The sequence below is a fragment of the Cynocephalus volans genome, chromosome 1 (assembly GCF_027409185.1).
Source record: "Cynocephalus volans isolate mCynVol1 chromosome 1, mCynVol1.pri, whole genome shotgun sequence".
Classification (NCBI taxonomy): Eukaryota; Metazoa; Chordata; class Mammalia; order Dermoptera; family Cynocephalidae; genus Cynocephalus; species Cynocephalus volans.
Genome location: NC_084460.1, coordinates 240,241,911 through 240,262,780, shown reverse-complemented (window position 1 = coordinate 240,262,780; position 20,870 = coordinate 240,241,911). Strand labels below are relative to the sequence as shown.

At 38.4% G+C, this 20,870-nt stretch overlaps 1 protein-coding gene across 2 annotated transcripts in view; it reads right to left on the bottom strand.

Annotated features, from left to right (window-relative positions):
* Positions 1-20,870, bottom strand: part of ITGA6 (integrin subunit alpha 6) — a 75,676-nt gene that overhangs the window by 12,157 nt on the left and 42,649 nt on the right. For both annotated transcript variants that reach the window (XM_063091809.1, XM_063091816.1), the window contains exons 6-23: positions 19,526-19,736; positions 18,633-18,826; positions 18,397-18,485; positions 17,398-17,516; positions 12,539-12,637; positions 12,232-12,293; positions 7,862-8,022; positions 7,539-7,682; positions 5,973-6,088; positions 5,662-5,851; positions 5,487-5,570; positions 5,310-5,389; positions 5,082-5,159; positions 4,891-4,993; positions 3,351-3,524; positions 1,923-2,021; positions 1,711-1,821; positions 1,515-1,613 (exon numbers count right to left, since the gene is read on the bottom strand). In XM_063091809.1, coding sequence (XP_062947879.1) covers positions 1,515-1,613; positions 1,711-1,821; positions 1,923-2,021; positions 3,351-3,524; positions 4,891-4,993; positions 5,082-5,159; positions 5,310-5,389; positions 5,487-5,570; positions 5,662-5,851; positions 5,973-6,088; positions 7,539-7,682; positions 7,862-8,022; positions 12,232-12,293; positions 12,539-12,637; positions 17,398-17,516; positions 18,397-18,485; positions 18,633-18,826; positions 19,526-19,736 — 2,213 coding nt within the window. The remainder of the gene's footprint in view (positions 1-1,514; positions 1,614-1,710; positions 1,822-1,922; positions 2,022-3,350; positions 3,525-4,890; positions 4,994-5,081; positions 5,160-5,309; positions 5,390-5,486; positions 5,571-5,661; positions 5,852-5,972; positions 6,089-7,538; positions 7,683-7,861; positions 8,023-12,231; positions 12,294-12,538; positions 12,638-17,397; positions 17,517-18,396; positions 18,486-18,632; positions 18,827-19,525; positions 19,737-20,870) is intronic.

The following is a 20,870-nucleotide window of genomic DNA, read 5'->3' as shown; positions in this document are numbered from 1 at the left end:
TATTGGTAAGATGTAGAAAGCTGGGCTGGAATAATTTATAGTGATAACAGAAAGCCAGGGTGATTGTACATCCTGGTGAGCCTGAGACCACCCTGGTTTACACCATTTGTCCCAGAGTCCTTCCTGCCCAGTTTAGCATTTGTCCCAGACAAATGTATTCTGGTTTGGATGACAAAGTATAAGGACACCCTAAGGACCACCATATTTCAGAAACCAGAATGATCAGGGAGGCTCACTGAATTTTCAGCTAGCTAAATGACTGAAGTTAGAACATTTCCATAAGTAAACCGGCAGATTAATGTAAAAATAGCAATTCATAATTATTCTTTCTCCAGTCTTTTTTGTAAAACATTCCCACGGTTCCCACCATGACAGTCATTCTACCTCAAGATCTTAATACAAGTGTCTGTGGGTTCTACACCCCCACAAAGGTTCACTGCAAGGTTCTGCTCCTAGTCCTAATTCAGTATTTTTGTTAATTACCTGGAAGAAAACACAGAAGGTATGCTTCTCAGTTTTGAAAAAGATAAAGCTTGCAAGGATAGAAAGCTGAGAGAGCAAATGATCAAGATTCAAAATTACCTTGCAAACTGAAACAATGGACCAAAAGCAAATCACATAAAATGTGAGGATACATTTAAAGGCATGCATTTAGGATTTTAAAATCTGCTCAAGGACAGGATACTGGAAACATAGACTGACAACAAATTCTGAAGAAAACACCTGGAAGTTTCAGTAGAACACAAACACAAAAATACCATCTGCTAGAAATTCAAACACACTCCTCAGCAAACATTTAAAAATTAAATTTTAGGCTGGACTGACAGAAGTGTGGTGCTCAGATGCAAGACCACACCTCAGCTACTCTGTCCCTATGGGACAGAAGGGGAGAGGTCGGGAAACAGCTTGGCTGTGCCCCACATGATGGATAACTGAATAGCTGGGTACGTAGCTCTGAAGAAAATAAAAAAGACACGTCCAAGGAGGAATGACAGTTTCCTTCAATTATATGAAAGGCTGCTACATGGCCAAGAGAGAATTTGTTTTAGACTTGTTGCAAGGGGCATAACCAGGGACTTATTTTACAAGGTTCAATTCTGGATTTATACATAAAGAGATCTTTTCTGATAACTGCAGCTGTTATGCTCACACATGCCATGGGCATTCCATCACTGAGGGCACCGCAACAATGGCTGCAGCACCAGAGATGGCATAAGACACAGGGTTTCCACAGGGCTGTGAAGTGCACTCATTCTTTCACTGAGCTGACAGCTCTCAAACCTACCATGGGCGCTGCTGGATAGATGACCCTAGACTGACTTCTTTCTTTCAGTGATTCTTCAAAACACAGCTTGGAGTGGCAGCTCCTTAAGACACTATCTGTTTTATCATTAAGTGGGGGTACACAGGCTAGTTTGGAAATGAGGGCCAAAGAGCATGACCTCAGGCCATGGGCATGGGGTAGAGGGAAGAGGGACTTGCTCTGAATCTGAATGAAGTTGGGGACCTCTCACCTGAGTGCCTGCATTTGGCAGCTTGATATTCTCGGTGGCAGCAGTCACATCAATAGAAGCCCGCACAAGAATGTCTAAGTAGTTCATTTTGGAATATTCCTGTTTGGAGACAGTTAGTGGATGCATTAGGGAAGTGAGAAATGTCCTAGGCGGTGGCAAATGACTTCCAGGGGACAGCCTCACGGCAGGGCCACACCTCTAGAAACGTGCTGTTCCATAACCTTGAATGAAGAATGACAGAGGCCTTGCTGTCCAGCCCTTGAAGTGGGCACCGGATGTTCACACAGTTCACATTCACACTACAGTTCTAGAAGGAAAAGGAAGACAGAGTCAAAATACATTGGTCAGGGAAGTCCTTTGCCCCATCCTCTGTCAAATAAATATTCACAGCTCTTGAAAAATACTCACAAGGGTCTGGTACTTTCTTTCAGCAAACAAAGAAAATTTTCTGCTACCATCTCTTTGTTTCTCAGCAATTTCCCGTTTCTTTCTTGAGTTGTGAGACCGCTGAAAAGAATTATATCCAAAATAGTTCCACTTTACATAATTCTTTGTCACTACTGTACAAACCTCTTGTGCACACCCTGCCAGATTCACATAATCAACAACTAATATTTGTCCCTCTCCTGGCACTGGAGGCAAAGAAAATAACAAGTGTAACCAGCAAGTGCTATTACCACTCTAACTTCAAGTTTATTGATTTATTCATAGGACTAAATTTATTTAAGTAATTTATTCCCACTCTGACCTTAAAACTCAGAGAAAGCGCAAGGTGCTTTCTTTGTTGTTCTGTATCCCCAGCAAAATGTGAGCACACTGAGATTAGGAATCAAATCTTATTCCTATATCCCTAGCACCCAGTTCGGTATAACATATAGCAAACAGTCAGTACATCTTGAATAAGTGACACTGAAGAACAGAGAAAGGAGCAAAAAGACCCATTATATGACTAATTCAGAGCAGAGCACTGAAAACTAAGCCATCTAGAACTTTCAAGATTGCATTTTCCTTATAAAAAGGATGAAGAATAATGGACCATCTTTTTTTTTAAAGTTGATAAGTAAAGGATCATACTATATGCCACCAACTAGGAACACTGATCACACTCAGTCACCTTAGAATTTAAAATAAAAGAAACAGGCATGCCATGAGAAAGCAAACCTTCATCAAATCAGAGCATAAATAAGCCAGTTACAGAATTGTGGAGCAGTACAGAGAGGGGTTAAGAGCACAGGCTTAGAAATCAGGCAAAGCAGAGCCTACATGCAGAATCTGCCTTTTAACAGCTGAGTGACTCTGAGAAAGTCACTTAATCTCTCTGAATCTCAACGTCCTCACCTGTGAAATGGTGGGGATGATAAATATACCTCATAGGACTATCATGAGAATGAAATGAGAAAATGCAGATGAAATGCTTAGCACAGTGCCTGAGACATCATAAGCACTCAATATTTACTATTAGAAGAAAAAAGAATGAAAAGCTTTCAAGGTCATTTGCTAAGATGCCAATATACTTGTAATGAGTTTGGTGGAGATAACATTGGCTGGCCCACTCTCAGGAGCATGTCCCAGTCCTCCTTATATATCATACTGGTCATAAGACTTCAGAAAATGTCATTTGTCTCAACAAGTACTGACTGAGTCTGCTTTATGTGCCACAATGGTCACTAACCAGCAGAAATGCCTCTGCCTGACTTGGTTACTCAACTATAAAAAAGGAATTGTGACAACCAAAGAAAAAGTCAACATGTCAAAATGCCTAAGAACAGTAATGACCTCTCCTCAAAAGTTAGCTTATTTACATCTATGAAGCATAAGATAAATCCACCAACATACCTTTAGCTTCAGGAGGTTTATTTCACCTTGTGGCTCACAAGATATCTTTTCCAATCCTTTGGATTCTACTTTCACCAAATAAAGCAACCATTTGCCATTGCTAATTTCTTTCGGCCACTGAATATTCAAGGTGGCTGTGCCCAGGTTTTTAAGAGGTTTACCTAAGTTAATTACCTGTTAGAAAATAATACATATTACTTCAATGTAATCTTCTTAATGTAAAATTAAGTAGTTCCTATTGCCAAGAGAAAAAAGCTAAAATATCTAGCATAATCTTACAATAAAAGCACAGGCTCCAAAAAATGGACTATAAATTGAATATTCAAAATAGAGATTTGTGCTTAAAAATTCTTGTCAATAAACAAAAAAAAGGTCAAAGAGAAATGATTGCTAATTCAATACAGGAACAAGTGTTGTGTGCAACAAAATCAGCAGTGTAGATATACCATATTCTCAACACAACCAGGGAAAAAGTCAGGCATGCATTCTGTGAATCAATTTTGTAAACCCCCTGCTTGGCACCCAGCCTGTGCCAAAGCACTGTACTAGCAACCTGCTTCTGGAAAACCCACCAACTGCAAAAATGAACCTGCTTCTGTACCAGAGACTTTGTGTAAAATCATGACAACCATGAATCTGAGAGTCCAAGCTGGGAAAAGAGCAACTTCCTGCAGCAGAAGCCAAAAGCAAGAGGTAAGAGCCCTCCTGGTCTGTGTGGAGCACTACTCTGGAACTCCATAAGCTTCTTTTTCAACCACACCTGCACAGAGATCAAAACCACCACCACTACCTGTCTCAGCTGTGTCTACATGCTAAGAGAGACACAGAGGAGAATTCAGCCGCAGTCAGAAGTGAGCCCATTCTTGCCATTTCAGACTTTCACCTCAAATGGCCACTAGGCTTTCAGGAATGTGATTTGAGCCACACATACCTAAACCCACGTTTGAGCTATGAGCGGACTCTGTACCATGTGTTTATGTTCATTGAACTGGACACAGAGTCACTGTGCCTGCCTACTTTGATAGAGTTCAGAGCCAGTCACTGGCCTTCCTTACTGGCACATACTACATCTACATTCACCATCACAAAACTGGGCTTGTGAAAGGTAAGCAGACAGTAATATTCTTTCAACCACAGCAATAAGAAAAATGATCTTAAAGTGGAGGAAGAAATAAATCATAACACATTCTAGAGCCAAATATAAATTACTTCGGGACTTTTTTGTTTTATAGACTTTGGGGGAAAAAACAAGTATTACTTTGTCTGAACATGTCATATACATAAACTCTCTAATAAGAAAAAGACCAAACTGAACTGGATTCTGAACAAAGTCCTATGTTAAGTGACAGTTCTCCATTCTAGAGAATAAAATGTTTACTATAAGCCAGTAATGTTGTTTAAAAACTGGCAAATTCATTTTTAACTGAGGATTTATTTATAGTGCTTATTAACTACTTATTTATTAAAATAACATATTCAAGACCATATCTAGGATATACTAAGTTCTAGTATAAAAAAAAGACCAACTGCTTCAACTTACCCTGAATTCATACTCTATTAAACTTCCCACTTCATCTTCATATTTCATAGCTTGCTCACCAACAACTGTACCTCCAAAATATACCTGGGAAGGTTTAGCAACTCTGTTAAATTGAAAAACATCAGTTTTTAGTGATGCTTATAAATGGTTCTTTCAAACATTGATTTGTTATGCTAAACACAAACACTCACCCAGAGACCGATAAAAGCAGTTCAATAACCACTTTTGCTTTAGCTGTAATTGAAACCAAATTATCTTGATTGCTTGTTCTGAAAATGAATAGGAAACAATAGGGTTTTATTTTAGCAGTCAGTTTTCTCATTACAATTACATTTTTATGAGTTAGATCAGGGCCAATTCATTGACTGCCTGTGTTTTCATAAAATGATTCTGAATGGAAGGGTTGAAGTAAATCTTACGTTTCCAACTTCAGATTAATATCCAGATCAGTCGTGTCAAAGGTGACCTCAGTTGTACTTAAAATCAAATAAAAAGTAACCTAAAAAAATATAAATAGCTATTAACACAGGCCAAGCATACAGACACTGGAAAGGTATTTAGAACAGTAAAATACAATTTGTGAAGGCATCACCTACACTGGAATTTCTTTTAAAAGGATTTCCGAGCTCACAGTCTGCTTGCGACCCGTTCTGGTTGGCAACACAACTCAACTGTTTCTCCTATAACAGGAAAATGCACTAGGTCACATATGTTCATTATTTGCCACGCGGTGTTGGTTTTTCCTCCCAGCTGGTCTCTAAAAATACTTACAGGGAAAGCCCTCAGCTCTCTGTATGCAGAATAAGTCAAAGTGTCCGGAAATGTTGCAATGAGTTTAGCTTCATGGGCATCATCACCATCTTTTTTGGGATTCCTTGGATTGGAAGGGCTGTTTGTCACTGTTATTTCTAAAGCAATATCCTTCTGATCTTTTAGAACTAGCTCTGGCACGCCTTTTTGACTATTTAAAAAAACAACAACAAAGAAAAAGAGTCCTCAATACATTTTCAGTAACACTTTCTTAACAAAAAGCCACCATGAAGCCAGAGTCATTTTTGCTAGTGCTACAGAGCGATTCTTACATTGGTAAATAAGAAAATTTGTCTTGATTTCCTTCTCGGGTACAAAATTTATACTCTAGTTTAAGGTTGCTATTACATACATTGTCATCTCCACATCCCTCTTTTAAGAAGTGCACCTGTAGGAAAATAAAACCATTGTCATTTACGCCATTCAGGACTCAGAAAGGCATCTAAATAGGTGTTGGCTGTTTAACAGTTCATTTCCCTGTGTGAAAATTATCACTGTAGAATTCAAGCTTCAAACATACTTTGTCATGCACCTAGTTCCCACTCTGTCCTTAACAAAACTGTGTTTTAAGAACTCCTTGACCAGGGGACTGGACAGTGTGGTAGAGTATGAGCCCTGCAGCTGCATGATCTGGGTTCCAAACCTGATTGCTGAGGGGTTTCAGGCATGTCACTTAACCTTCCAGAATCTAAGTTTCACCATAGGTCCCTTGGGGACACCACCACCCTCCTTTATAGGGCTACTGTAAGAATTATCAATAATGATGATGATGCCAGCTAACACATAATTTACATATTTTAAGTCATTTAATCCTCACAACTGACCTTTGAGGAAGATACTATTATTATGAGCCCTACTGTACAGATGAGGAAACAGAGAGCTTGAGGTCAGGAAAGCAAATGGCACAGCGTACTCAGCACAATGCTAATGGGTACTCGGTAATCACACTGATAAATAATTAGAAAAACCGTCTCCTTGCTTGTTATGTTTAACATGGCTACAGAGCTGGGAATGTACACAAGAAATCCTAACATGATAACCACCAATAATGTCAAAGTACACAAAAGTATACAAAAATATAAGGAACTATATATTTGGTGATAAAAGATTGACAAAGGGTAGATTTCGGCATCAGCTCCTTAGCCTAAGACAGCAATTACTCCTGCAAAGCTACATTGGTGAGCTACCAATAAGTCCCAGGAGCCTCACAATGGACAGTCAGCACCAGTTGGACTTTGACAGCAAGTGCATCATGCTAAATCAAGATGTCATAGTTTCCTAGGCTAATCTTGCATCTCAATCATCCTAAACCCTAGCAAACAGACCCCATCTCATATAAGGTGTCCAGTAAGCCACATAATATAGATTTTCCTTCCTGAGCTACGTTAGGCACTAAAGGATTATTTCACTGCTAAAAACATTTTTTGGCCTTCTTGAATTTGGATATTCCTTGATTTTAATGTTCCAACAACAATTTACTTTCTATATTTTAACGTTCTCAATGGTAAAATACAATGTATTTTTCTTTCTGCACGTAGCTAACAGGAGAAAGTGTGTGAGTATATAAGCTCTGCCAATTATAGTCTCAATAAATTACAGTGGCCAAAAATAATGAAGAATAGTACTCTCTGGCCCCAAGTTGTATTTCATATGCTACTATATTCATTGCTTATCTGGGAAACAAGTCTTCTCAAACAGACTTCGTGTATATTAAAAAGCATATTAACACAAAGGATTGGCCTTTAAAGCAAATCTAGTCCTACTGCCTTCAAATACATTTGATTTAGTATCATAGCAATGGCAAAAACTTTGTCAAAACAAAGGTCAGAAAGACTCACATCGGCATGAACTGTCTTGGGTTCATTTGAATTCAGAATTGGAAGAACTTCTGTAAGTGAATTGACTCGCCTACGAGAGCTTGGCTCTTGGATCTCCACTGAAGCAGTTATTGGAATGGGACGCAGTTTATCTCTGATATTTTCCTGAAAAGTACATGTGATTTAGTTAAGCATAGTATAAATGCTACTGAGGAACTCCAAAAGAATAATTTTGCATCGATTAATGGATTGCTAGAATAAATTTCAGTCTACACGTCAGCATAAATTCTGACTTCTGTCCTCTTTAAAACTGATGTGACTGTGTGACTGTCTACAGCCCTTACCTGTAGCCAGAGAGTTTCCTCCATGCACACTCTTTGCTTTTGCTTATTCAGAGTTAGTTCTTGAGTATATTTGGGCTCAGAACCTTGGTTTCGAAACTGAACTCTTGATGACAGCCCGGATTTTCTTCTTTCTTTTTCAGCTTCAAGTGTGCCCACAATTGCTAGATAAAATTAACAAAATCACATTAACTTAAAGTGCATTCATGTACAATCCAGCTAAAAGCATATTAAGCTTCTTTTAAAATATTTTAATTCCTATAAAATAACACTTTCCCACTGCCACTATTTGTCTTCATATTTCCTAGTAATGTACATTTAGATGATTTGCGAGTTTCAAATCAAGCTGTCCTTTTCTCACCGCTGTTGACAAGGCTGTAAAGTTTAATTTTCACTGGGCCACCTGGGGGAGCTCAAGAATAAGTGAAAACCTTTCAGCAGCAGCTACTAAGAATCAATTGTTTCTGGCTGAATTTCATAAACCCGCAGAATATTAAAAATAATGAGTGACCCCAACACTCCCTATGGGTCTAACCTGACTCTCCCTTCATAAATTCTGATGCTCAAATGGACTCGTGACTTTGCAATTCTCTAGAACAGTAGCATCTCCTGAGAGCTTGTAAGGAATGTGAACCCGGAGCCCACCCAGGACCTGAGCCAGACCTACTGAACCAGAATCTGCATTTTAACATCACCAGGAGATTCTTATACATATTAAAGTTTAAGTAGCACTGATAAAGGATAGTTGTCTAAACAGAGGAATAACATACATTGAAGATGGAGAAGTCTTTTGACAGTAGGATGAGACCTTTCACTTAAAAAAAAAGAATTAAAAGGTAAACTATATCCTTTTTAGTGGCTGGAAGGCTCATCTTTCATCACAATATTGTTCCAGTGACCAAAGTGTCCAACCTCCACTGGTCTAGAAGGAACAGCTTGCCCTATACCAGTGGAGCTTGGAGGTAAGCCAGGATACAGACGATCAAAATCTCATTTCCACACTTCAGAATGCATTCTTTGTCAGTTCCCTGGATACAGCTGCTTAACTATGTTTTTTATGGGCTAACAGTAATAGTTAAATTATTTCATTACATACTCACTAACCATCAGAAGGGAAAGCTAAGCAAAGTGTGCAAAAGGTCAGAGAAAGCAGCCTTGAGGGAAAAAACTGCTACAGAAAACGTAGTAGGGGCTGGCCGGTCACTCAGTTGGTCAGAGCGTGGTGCTACCACCACCAAGGTCCAGGGTGTGATCCCTGTTCCAGCCAGCCACCAAAAAATAAAAATAAAAGAGAAACTTAGAAAACGAACAACCCGCATTCTAATGTTCACGTTAGAGTTGGAAGAAACCTTTTTGAGAGCATTTATTTTAACACTCTCCTTTTGGAGATGAATAAACGGAGGCTCAGGGTCACATAGAGAAGAACAGAGGCATCACCAGCTTCTAATTCTCAAACTTAAAAGATGGCTGCTCTATTAAGCCCCTTAGTGTCCAGGTCTCACCTGCCTCTAGATCTCTGCAGGAGTCACCACCCTCAACAACTGTATTCCCTCCGATCCCACCTCCTCCACCTGCTTGGCTAACCCCTACTCCTCACGCAGATCTCATCTTGGACATCCTAGAGGAAGCCTGTCTTGGCCCCTCCTATGTGACCCTGGAGTATTCTGTTTCTCTAGTCTCTGCATTTAGCTCACTGAGCTGTGACCCTGCTCCCACAGTGGGGCAAAGCCGAGGACAGGGACCATATCAGTCCTGTTCCCCACCATATTCCCCAGCAGCTACCACACCTGACAGAATATGATTTGCAGAACAGGTGAACAAACATGGTAGTAACTGGCTCCGCACCAACATGCATATGTGAGCACACACCACATACACATACACACATGCACATTATGACATTATTCTCATGCTGAAATGACAGCTGTTCAGATCTGTAAGACCAAAATTTAGAAACACTGACAGTTTCAATAGTAATTTCTGTGTCCATCTGAAGAACTCTTAAATGTCACAGCTGCCAAATGGAATGCTCCCTCTGGCATTTTAGGCCCCTGGCAGCCTTGACATCATCCATTTATCAGTGGCTTGCTACCTTCATGATGAACCAGAGAAAGGTTCACGAGGCTGAGTGCCCCTGTTGGCAGAAGTACAGGAGGGCGTGGGAGCATTAAAACTGCTAATCTACCAAGTCCATGCTAACCTTCCCTAACTCCAGATAGTCCACATCATCTGAAAATCCTTGTAAGCCCCCTTTGCTGACCTTTTGAAGGGCGATCCACGTAGAATACTCATTAAGGCTCAATTATAAATATCTGTGCGTATGGAACACCATATGTGAGGACCACTGAGTTAAAATAGACTGGTCCAACAGTAAGCTTGCATTCTTGGATACAGGGAGAAGAATTTAGATGTATTAACTTATGCAGCTTTGGGGAAGTTCTGTTTTATTTCATTTAGAATTTCCCAGTATTGTGGAAGTACAAGCAATGAAAGCAAGTGTTTTCGGCATGTTTTCAAAGAAAAAAAGCTCTACCCACTTCCTTTCTCTGCCTAGTCCAAGAATTGCCTTCTCCTCGTCCCTCTATCCATTTCAAACAACGATAAAAGGCCTGTTATCCAAGTGGGCAAATTTAAGGTATTATATTTGGGTAAAAATAACACAAATGATACTTAAAGGATGATAAATCTCCAAGGAGTCATGATATGCATTTTCTTGCTGTTAAAGCAATGCAAAAATTCGCTTTCTATACTCAACAAAACGCTGGCTGCAAAAAGTCTTACTACATCCACACCAAGAAAGCTTCGTGCAAGGTCTGCAGGTCCCACTGGAGAGACCATTTGGCAGGAGACAGCCCAACATAAGAGGAGATGAGGAAACCACCTGAGGACAGCTTAAAATCTGGAAAGATGACAGCTAAGCGCTCAGTGAGGAACAGCTGAAGGCAAACTTTGTTTGATATGTCTGAAAAACACAGTATGTTTATTTAAACTGTTATTTCATAATCCATTGAATCTTATCACAGGTCACTATCTTCACTCCATTTACCTTATTGGGTACATTCATTAGTGTTACAAAAAATTTTCATAAAAAAATAAGAATTAAAAGGACAGCTAAGAACAGTCATGATCTGTGTGAAGAGTCACCATTGTACTTCCTTGACCCTAATGTGGTTATTTTTTTATTTCACATAAGAACATTAGGTTGTCTGAGTTAGGTTAAATTCTGGAATATTAAAAGGGACATCTTTTTTGATAAAGAGAACAGAGTTATACTTTAGATTATAAGGAGAAAACTTATGAGAACTCATGACATCAAGGCGTAGCAAAGACGGACAAACACAAAAGGACAGGATGACCCCGTCCCAGAGCGTCCCATGGTAGTGCACACACCGTCCCAGCATATGAGCTGCTGGGCCCATGGCCTGACCAGGATGTAAATTCCCTCATTCTTTCCACTTTCTCTTTGGAGAAAAGATTTTCTTTAAATTCCCACACCCCTAGCCTTGACTCTGGAGCCAGGTCAGGAAGCTCACACCTGAAGAGGTGTGGCTGCTACTGAAACACACCAGGGAAGACTTTAGCTATGGTCACTATTGTTAGAGTGTCATAGCTATGTCAAAATTGTGTGGCAAAGATCCTGTTTTGGATTACAAACAAAGGAAGCAAAATAATATATATGACAAACTGCTTTTCACCACATTTTCTCATTTAATCTCCACCACAATCCCATGCAGTAATTACTGTTAGAGGCTTTTTTTTTTTTTTTTTAACTGATGGGACAATAAAAACTCCAACATAAAGGGATTTGCTCTGTGCCGTAGGTTCGGTCAGCAGCAAAGCTGAAAGAAACCAGGAGCAGAGCCCCCGTCTCTGGCCTCCCATGGGCAGCCCACACAGCCCCTGGGGCCTGCACTTGGGAACATGGCTTGGGTGTTCCAGCCTTGAAGGACTCTTTAGGAGGGGCCCGGAAGTGAGGAGAGGACAACGCGGCACCGATGCGGTGCAACACTTGGCTCCTGCAGTCGCCCTTCCTCGACCACCACCCACCGCCTCCCAACCACAGAACCAGTTTTCCACACTGCTTTTCAAAGACAGAAATGGAGGAAACGGTTGTGGTAACAAATAAGTACTTTTCCAAGACATTCTGTCCTAAACCATCTGCTCTGGAAAATTCAAACAGGGACCAAAATGAGAGTTTTTCCTCCTCACGGTGCCCTCTTGATTAAAGGGGAGACCACAGATACACTTAATTCTTTAAACAAGAATGTATGGACCCATTTTGGCCATTGCAATTTTATTTTTCTGTAATTTATGCAGAACTTTCAACATAGTAGAAAGAAAAAAAAATTTTTTTACATGTGCTAGGTACTTACATACTGAAGGATTATAAACAGCGGGTTTGGCAGTATATTCAAAACAGGCTTTAACCTTGAGGCTGTATAAAATCAAACACATATTTCTTAAAAGATGTATTACTGCAGTGGAAAAAACATGTTCCCCAGCTCTCCAATCCCCCCACTGCCCACTGATGAGTAAATGTCATGTATTCACTAGACAGATTCCTCTTCACTTTGCCTAGCACCCCCCTTAATCCTGCCTGGGGCTCTGCAGGGCAACAGGGGCCTCATAAAGCAGAGGTGGGAAACTGAGGAGGATTCCATGAACCCAGAGAACTCTCACCATATCCCACTAGGTGCCCCACACGATGTCTTCTGGCGGAGGTCAATTCTGTTAGGAGTTACTGTGATGGTTTTCTGAATATTAATCACAGGCCGGGATCTGAAGACAAAAGAGTTAAAAACAAGCTAAGCCTTTTGTTACCTTGAACGTAGGATTAGTTGACATCCTAGATGGCATCCTTCGATACCTAGCACATCACAAAAACCACAGGAAACGAAGTTTGCACATGTGATGTTTTCCCCACTGCTGAAGAAAATAACCTAATAGATATAAACTTATGTAACTTAAAGCCTGATTATACAATATGAGGGGACTTCAAACAATTCACGGAAAGATTCATATTATCTATTAATTCCATTTTCCACTCCACTAACTTTGTGAAGTAACCTATTTGTTTAAAAACTTGCAAACATATGAGTATATATGCGACATGTAAAAATTTCAGACTTTGAAAGCAAAATTTTTGTCTCCATGCCACCCAAACACCCTAGTAGCCTTGGTATGTTCTTCCAGACACATTGGTCTATGTGTTTTTGTTCAAAATATTATCTAAAATTAAATACTTAAAAAAATGTATAATTTAACTAATTGGGAGCTTTTTATGCTTATTGTTTTGTATGTTGCTTTTTCTCATTCATTAGCATTTCACAGGTCTTCTCATATCTATAACACATATGAAGGTACTTCAAAAAAAGTCACGGAAAGATTCGTATTACCTTTTAATTCCATTTTTCCACTAACTTTTTGAAGTACCCGCATAGATCTAGTTCATTGTTTTTCACATGTGGTGCTATGGCACTGTATCAATGTAAAGTTTATTAACCAGTCCCTAATTGGTAGACATTCATGTTGTTATTAGGCTTTCCACTCTGAGACAAACATTGTTGTATATACATCTATGCACACACTTGAGTTTATCCGTAGGATAAACCCTAGCAGCAGAATTTGAGTCAAACAATATGTGTATTTTTAATTATGAGTAATCTTGCCAAAATACCATCCAAACAAGTTATACCAATAAGCACCTAACAGCTGGGATACTCCCTATCTGGGTGACACATATATGTGAGTTTTAGCAATACAGGCAACCCTGAACTTATACGTCTCTGTCTTACATTTACCCTTCCTTATCCTCCCTTGAAATCTCCCATCCCCAACCTGAGGTTGTTCTCCTGCTGTCACAGTTGGGTACAACCCCCACAATACCTCTGTAAGCAAAAACTGAATCCCTTAACTTCTTCCCATCTCTGTTCTGCCTACCCCCAAATCCCATACTTTTAGCCCTGATCACCACATAAAAACATCTTTTCTCTCCCTTAAGTCTTCTCCCCTGCTCCCCACAGCCAAAGGGGTCACCATGAGCCTACGCCCAACCTCCGCCTCAGGCACAGGGAGTGCAAGTCCATGGTGGACTGGGGGGTGCGAGTGGATGGGGGACGCTGCCTCACCTCTCACCCTCCATTGCTCCCTGGCCAGAACTCAGAATGGGGGTCTATGGTTTCATCACCACGCAACTCAGTTAGGCTGACTTTGGTGGGCTTGTGGTAAACACAGCCATCCTGGAGAACAGTGTTTTTATAGGGGAACGTGTTCCAAATCCCAAATAGCTAGCTCAAACTTCTGCAACCAATCTATTGGTAGTCTAGAGAGGGCACAAGTCTGGAGCAGATGGGAGCCAATAAAAAGGCAAATACCACCCACATTCCCTGACTCTCCATTTTCCTTTATCACAATTATTTACCTTTCTATTTTTATCTTATATTTACGCAGCTGCTAGATTCCAAAATACTAACAAGATACATTCATAAGTTTTGAGAGCATATTTAAAAGCTGAAAATTCACAACTATTTTAAAAGCCAGTTGTCACAGAAAAGGAGTGTTTTACTTATCATTGTATTAATGCTTTCGTGTGGCGTAAATTTCAAAAGAAAATATTATAACACACATTACTGCTTAAGGCCTACTTTATGTTTTTTTAAGCATAACATACACAATTTTCAGGGCATCGCATATATAAATCATAAAAAAAAAGAGTGTCTTTTGACACATAAAGCAAATCTTACTGGCTTGACTGCCTCATGTTTAACTGGCATTTATTTACTAACTATTCTTAAATACTAGTATGATTTATTGGGGAAAATGCCCAGGACTGAAGTTGGCAAGATTTAGGTACTATACTCTGTCCCCTCGGGATCCAGCCTTAAAAAAAGCTCAAACAAGTCCTGGGCTTCAGTTACCTCATTTGTAAAATAAGAGGTTTGGTTTCCTCGTTATCAAAAGATTTTGAAATTTGCTTTCATACTATCTATGAGGAAAGAGGGAACAAATTAATGGGGTTCATAGTAAACCTAGTTATGAGAACAGGAAAGTAAGGATATTTAAATATCAATTACACATAGACAGAAGCAAATATTTAATTGACTAAGGTTGGGTCATCTACTGGGAAAAACTTGGAACCAGATTTTGGTACAGGAGGTCAAGTTTTCTTAATAGTTGAGGGCTAAACCTCAGACTAGACGCTGCACTTCAAACTGCTTTCTGATGGAAAGTTTCCTACAATAGCTAACTGTCATATACTCTTCTACCTTTTCGTGATGTTGAATTATGTTAATGCTTTAACCTAGGAGAGCACACATCCCCCACCACTCCGGCTCACCAGACTGACATATAATCACCAAGACTGCAAACCACTACTGACATATCAACATTTTCCTGGGTCTTTCCTTTCCAAATCACATACACATATTCATTTATTTGGTTAAACTTTTTTTGGCTTTTTCCTCAGACGTCATTACTATGTCAGACACACTCTTCTCCACTTATTTTTATATCTCCTATATTTGCCACCTGTAACTTCTCCTGTGGTTCTTAGTTTTCACAAAATGGCTTTCATAGATCTTGCCATTTAACCAGAAAATGATTTTTCTTTCATGTATATGACTTTCATTATATAATATTCTCTTCAGAAGTTTCCTGGGGTTGGTTTCTAATCACCAGCATTTTTATCTGGGATTATATTTTAGATATCAAGGCTATGTCTACACCTGGCAGCCTTCTGGAAGTCTACGGGTCAATAAAGGAATAAAGCATACATGGAACACAGCTTTTTTCACTTAGAGTTTCACTGTACATTATTGCTCATTTCTTTAAAGATATTCTTTATGAAATAAAAATGACTAAAAAGCCAGATAGTTTTTAAAAAACACAAACAACCAAATGGTTCATTCTCACTAGCAATCAAAGAAATGTAAATTAAATCAGAAGATGAGATCACATATCACATTGGAAAAATCAGATTCATTATACTGAATGTTGGTAAGGCTGTAAGAAAAGAGGCCCTTCCACAGGCTGTTGCCATGAGTACAAACTGTTACAGCCTGAGAGTATGTGCATTAATTCAAAAGTGTGCTAACCTTTACACCAGGAATTTTTTTTTTTTAACATTTTATTTTATCTTTATTTATTTATTTTTTATAAGCTCCCGCACAGCAAGGGAGGCTTTTAAACTTTATTATGGTAGCTGGCCAGTATGGGGATCTCAACCCATGACCTTGGTATTTCAAGGCTGAGTTCTAACCAGCTGAGCCACCCAGCCAACCCAGGAATTTTATTTCTAGGAATTTTTCTTAAAAAAACTAAAAAACAAAAACCACATAGAAACATACACACACTGTATTATATAGCATACTATTTATAATAAGTAAAGATCAGAGACTATTTAAAATTTCCATCGGTGAGGATTAATTCAATACCAATAATGGAATATTAAGTTGTTAAAAAGAATAAAATTGATGTATCTTTACTGACAGGGAGAGATACCCAAAAGGGACTAAATTTTTAAAACCCAGAGTAGAGAATAGCAGTTACAGTGTGTTTTTTTGATGATACCCTAAAAGTACAGAGATACTTAAAACTGTTAAAAGTTGTTTTGTGGGAGATGAGCATATCGGGGGACTTACACATTCTACAATTTAATTAATTTTTTTTCAAGAATCTACTACTTTTAAAATAAAAAATATTTTTTAAAAAGTCAAACCATTTTCAGTGGTGATTTCCAGAGAGATAAAAGCATTGGGAAAAGGAGACAGACTCAAACACAGCTGATGGGCAAACCACGGCAGCCTTTCTGGAGGGTCATCTGGGTGAACCTGAATCAGAAGTCTTGAAGTGCATGTAGCAATTTCACTTTCAGAAATTTATCATAAGGAAATAATCACGGACATGAACAAAAGAAAGAATGCTTAGCACAGCTTTTCGTATCATGGGGGAAAAACTGGAAAGCAACAAAAATGTCGAATGATAGAGTGGCAGTTGGTTAAATAAAATCAATGATGAACTAGTCATGTGAAGCTTCATAGACAGCTGTTAATTGCATTTTAGAAAAGTATTCAATGACAAGGGAAAAATCCACTATGCATCATAAAAGTACAGTATCAGGTCACAAAACAATATGTGCATTACGATCTCAATTGTGTTAATACACATACATCACAGAAAATAAAAGACTATAAAATATAGATCAAAATTTTTGAGTTTAATTATAGATAGTGAATTATAGGGGATTGCCTTCATGTCCTTTGTGCTTTCAAATTTTGTATGTGTTTTGTTTTTTCATCAAAATAAATTTTCACTAATTCTGACCTATGTTTTCCTTAATTACTGAAAAATTGACAAGATTTTACAAAACAGGCTTTTATTATGTTGTTATACTACCCTCAAAAGAAAAAGAAATATCTTGCAAAATTCATATAAGCCTTTGCCTTTGAAATATAAGTGTTACAAATTTCAATCTGAAAGGTCAAAGTTGTAGTTCAACTTGATTATTGAGGCACATTTAACTGAAGTCAGAGATAACACACCTGAAAACAGTTACTGAATCTGAGAGAGAGCCAACAGCAACATCAGGGTAGGAATTTCGATCAAGGTCCATATTTCCAGCAATTGAATATCCAAAATAAGGTGATGTACCCTCGAGAACCTGAAATAAACAGGACATCAGAACTGGATACTGAGCCACCAAAATGAGGTCCTTAGCTATGCTTTGAAAAAGATACACAAGTTTCTTTTGAGCTGAAGTTTAAAAGTTCAGTTGTAAATAAATGATATTAAATAAGTAATTTAAATATACATTTGATATAATACTTCATACATTTTATCTCATAAAAGTCATCTGATTTACATAATATCTCAAAGAATAAGAGAGCCATTTTTTTTTTTTTTTTTGGTGACCGGTAAGGGGATCACAACCCTTGGCTTGGTGTCATCCGCACCACGCTCAGCCAGTGAGCTCACCGGCCATCCCTATATAGGATCCAAACCCGTGGCAGGAGCACCACTGCACTCCCAGCGCCGCACTCTCCCGAGTGAGCCACGGGGTCAGCCCTAAGAGAGCCAATTTTTGATGAGTCTGTTTACTACATTAAGTCAACCAGGGTATTTCAAACCAAACCTCCCTACTTGTCCTCCAAAAGTCTTACTTTTCTCAAAAGCAATTTTTAATTTTTGGTGTCTGAATTCTCTATGTAATCACAATCATCTATTTGTCTGCCTAATTTCACCTCTATTTGGTATGCCACTAAAGGAAATATATCACATTTTCATCTCTTTGAACAGTCTTTTGCTTTGGATTACTTTGATTCCTAACTTATCTAGGAAATTTTACAATTAAAATAAGGTCATTGCATTTATAGATCTATTTCAAAGCTATCTTCTAGTAGCACCTTAAAAAAAACAAAATTAATGCTATTGTACATTGGTAAATAAAACAAGGTTAGTATGAAAATTCACTTAAACCTAAATATTCTATTAAAAGGCAAAAAGCTGAGCTCTAGTTGCGGATATCCAAGTTATTTGGTTACCTGTGTTGGTTTGGTATTTATTCCGTTTGCAGATCCATGATAGATAAAAACCTTTCCCATATCATCATAGGGAGCTCCAACTGCAATATCTGTTGACAACATCACATTTTAACAATCATTACATTTTTAAAACATTCCAATACAATGTTTTAAAATAAGATGCCATAAGCACTTATTATTTAAACATCCAGATAATCTACCTATAAAGCATAACAGTTTTACAATCTATTATTCACCTGGGTAGCCATCTTGATTAATATCTCCAATATTTTTGACTGCAATGCCAAACATAGAATCTTTGGTTCCATTAAGACGGATTGGCTTGACATTATTCCATCTGCCTTGCTGGTTAATGTAGACATACACTGCACCTCCAACTTCTCCATCTCTATCGAAATACTGTGGGGCTCCAATAACTATATCTTGCCACCTAAAAACATAATGAGGGGGAAGAACTATGAACCATTGGCTAAAATACCGGCAAGCTTAGGGAGAATACCATCAGCATAGGTATTAAGGACACAAAGATATGATACAAAGGACTTTAAAACTGAAATTTGTCTTGTCAATTAAAACATTTAAAAAAAAAAAAAAAAAAAGCCTTAATAAATGCTCCAGGAAAAACAGTAAGGGTAAGAACTCAAGGCCAGTTCCTCAAGTTAGAACCATAATGTGCTAGGACTCCCAGTAAAGATCCCATTAATTTACTCTACCCCACCCCAACTGGCACCAATCATCAGACCTATGTATTGACTTTGTGACCTAGCCCTACTTTCAACAGGACATTCTGGATGCTCCAAGAGCCCCTTAAAAAAAAAAACACACAGAACAGAATCATGTAGTTGTCATTTTTTCTAGTTAATTTAAAAAAATGTTTAATTCTCATGGACCCGATGATCCCAAAACAAGTAAAAAACTGAAAATCAAAAATGTAATCCTACACCCTGGGGAGGGTAATGAATGTCTGCTGCCATCATACAAATGATGAAGACAGGTTGGGATGGTAAAAATCTGGCAGCAAAATTATTCTTTGAATCAACTAACCTGAAAGGATAGGCTCTTCTTAAGACATACAGAAGCCAGTCAAATAAGCAATGATTTGCAGTACAAAATAACCTAACATTCTTACCCATCTTTGTTGAGGTCCACCACTGCCACATCATAGCCAAATGAAGAAGCCAGACCTTCACCATCAAATATGTGCTCAGGGAGAAGATGTGCAGACTTCACATCTCTTTTTAGCAAAACTACAGCTCCACTGTGATTGGCTCTTGGAGCACCAGATACAAAAGTGATCTCATCTTTAGAAACAATACCTTTCCCTGAGTCCAAAGAAAAGCCTAGAAAAACAAAATATAGCCTCTCACATCAATCCTTTATTTCAGGTGATAAGTGATCTTAGTAACTCCATCATTACACCTTCCTCTGGCTTTCGACCCCTCTTCTCCTGACCCCTCCAGCTATCATATTTACAATATGAGTAACAGAGCTAAGAGATCTGACACAAGGACAAAGTACTAGAGCTATTTCACTGCTTTCTATGGATATTAAGACTTAAAGGAAAGCATCTATGCTACTTAACGTTTGTATAAATTGAATTATGAAGTATTCATGCATCTTGAGAATCAATTCAAACCCTATCTTAATATTGGGACTGTGATAAAAGGAGATCAAGCTATTTGCTGAATTATCATGTGAATGTTATATTATAAACATAGAGGATACAACCTGATTTGTAGCATAATTGAGTGCACCTTATAGGGTTCTGCTGTAATATTATGACCAGCATTTTTACATGAATAACTTCCATATTTACCAATCTCCTTGGTAATCAGGCAAGAACAAATGTTAACATCATTAACATACCATAGATAGCATTTCATTATTTTGGACCAACTTAGTTCTCAGACACAAACATGCAAACAAAATCATGACTGATGATACACAGAATTTGAGAACCTAGCATAAACAATAGAGGTGAGTAAGTTGTCACTGATACCAATTACATACTTGTTCAGAGGGCATAAAACGTTAGAACACCCAATTATAAAGTATCTGGCAGTATGTCAGATTACAAAGACTGAAATTTGGTGGAAAGCAAATATCAATGTCCATACCAAAACCACTTAAATTAAGAAAATCTTTCTTTATAAAGGTGAGGCAGATGCAGAATAATATAAGCTCACCCTTTTCATTTATGAAAAGCTTCACCACTACTGCTGCAGTTCTCAAATTGTGAAGGGAGTTGAAAAATACGATGAGAAACAAGTTTAGAACAGGGCAACATCATCGAACCCAGCTCTGAAAACCATCTGGCAGCAGAGCCTCAACCACGGCATGCTTTGTGTGTGTGCTTTACTTGAAATGAAATAGAACATAAAAAGGTTTATGCTCTGTATGGATCAAAAAAAAAATCTTAATGACCATGACCAAGACAACGTATTTGTCACCTCAGAGGTCACAAACCTAGGTAG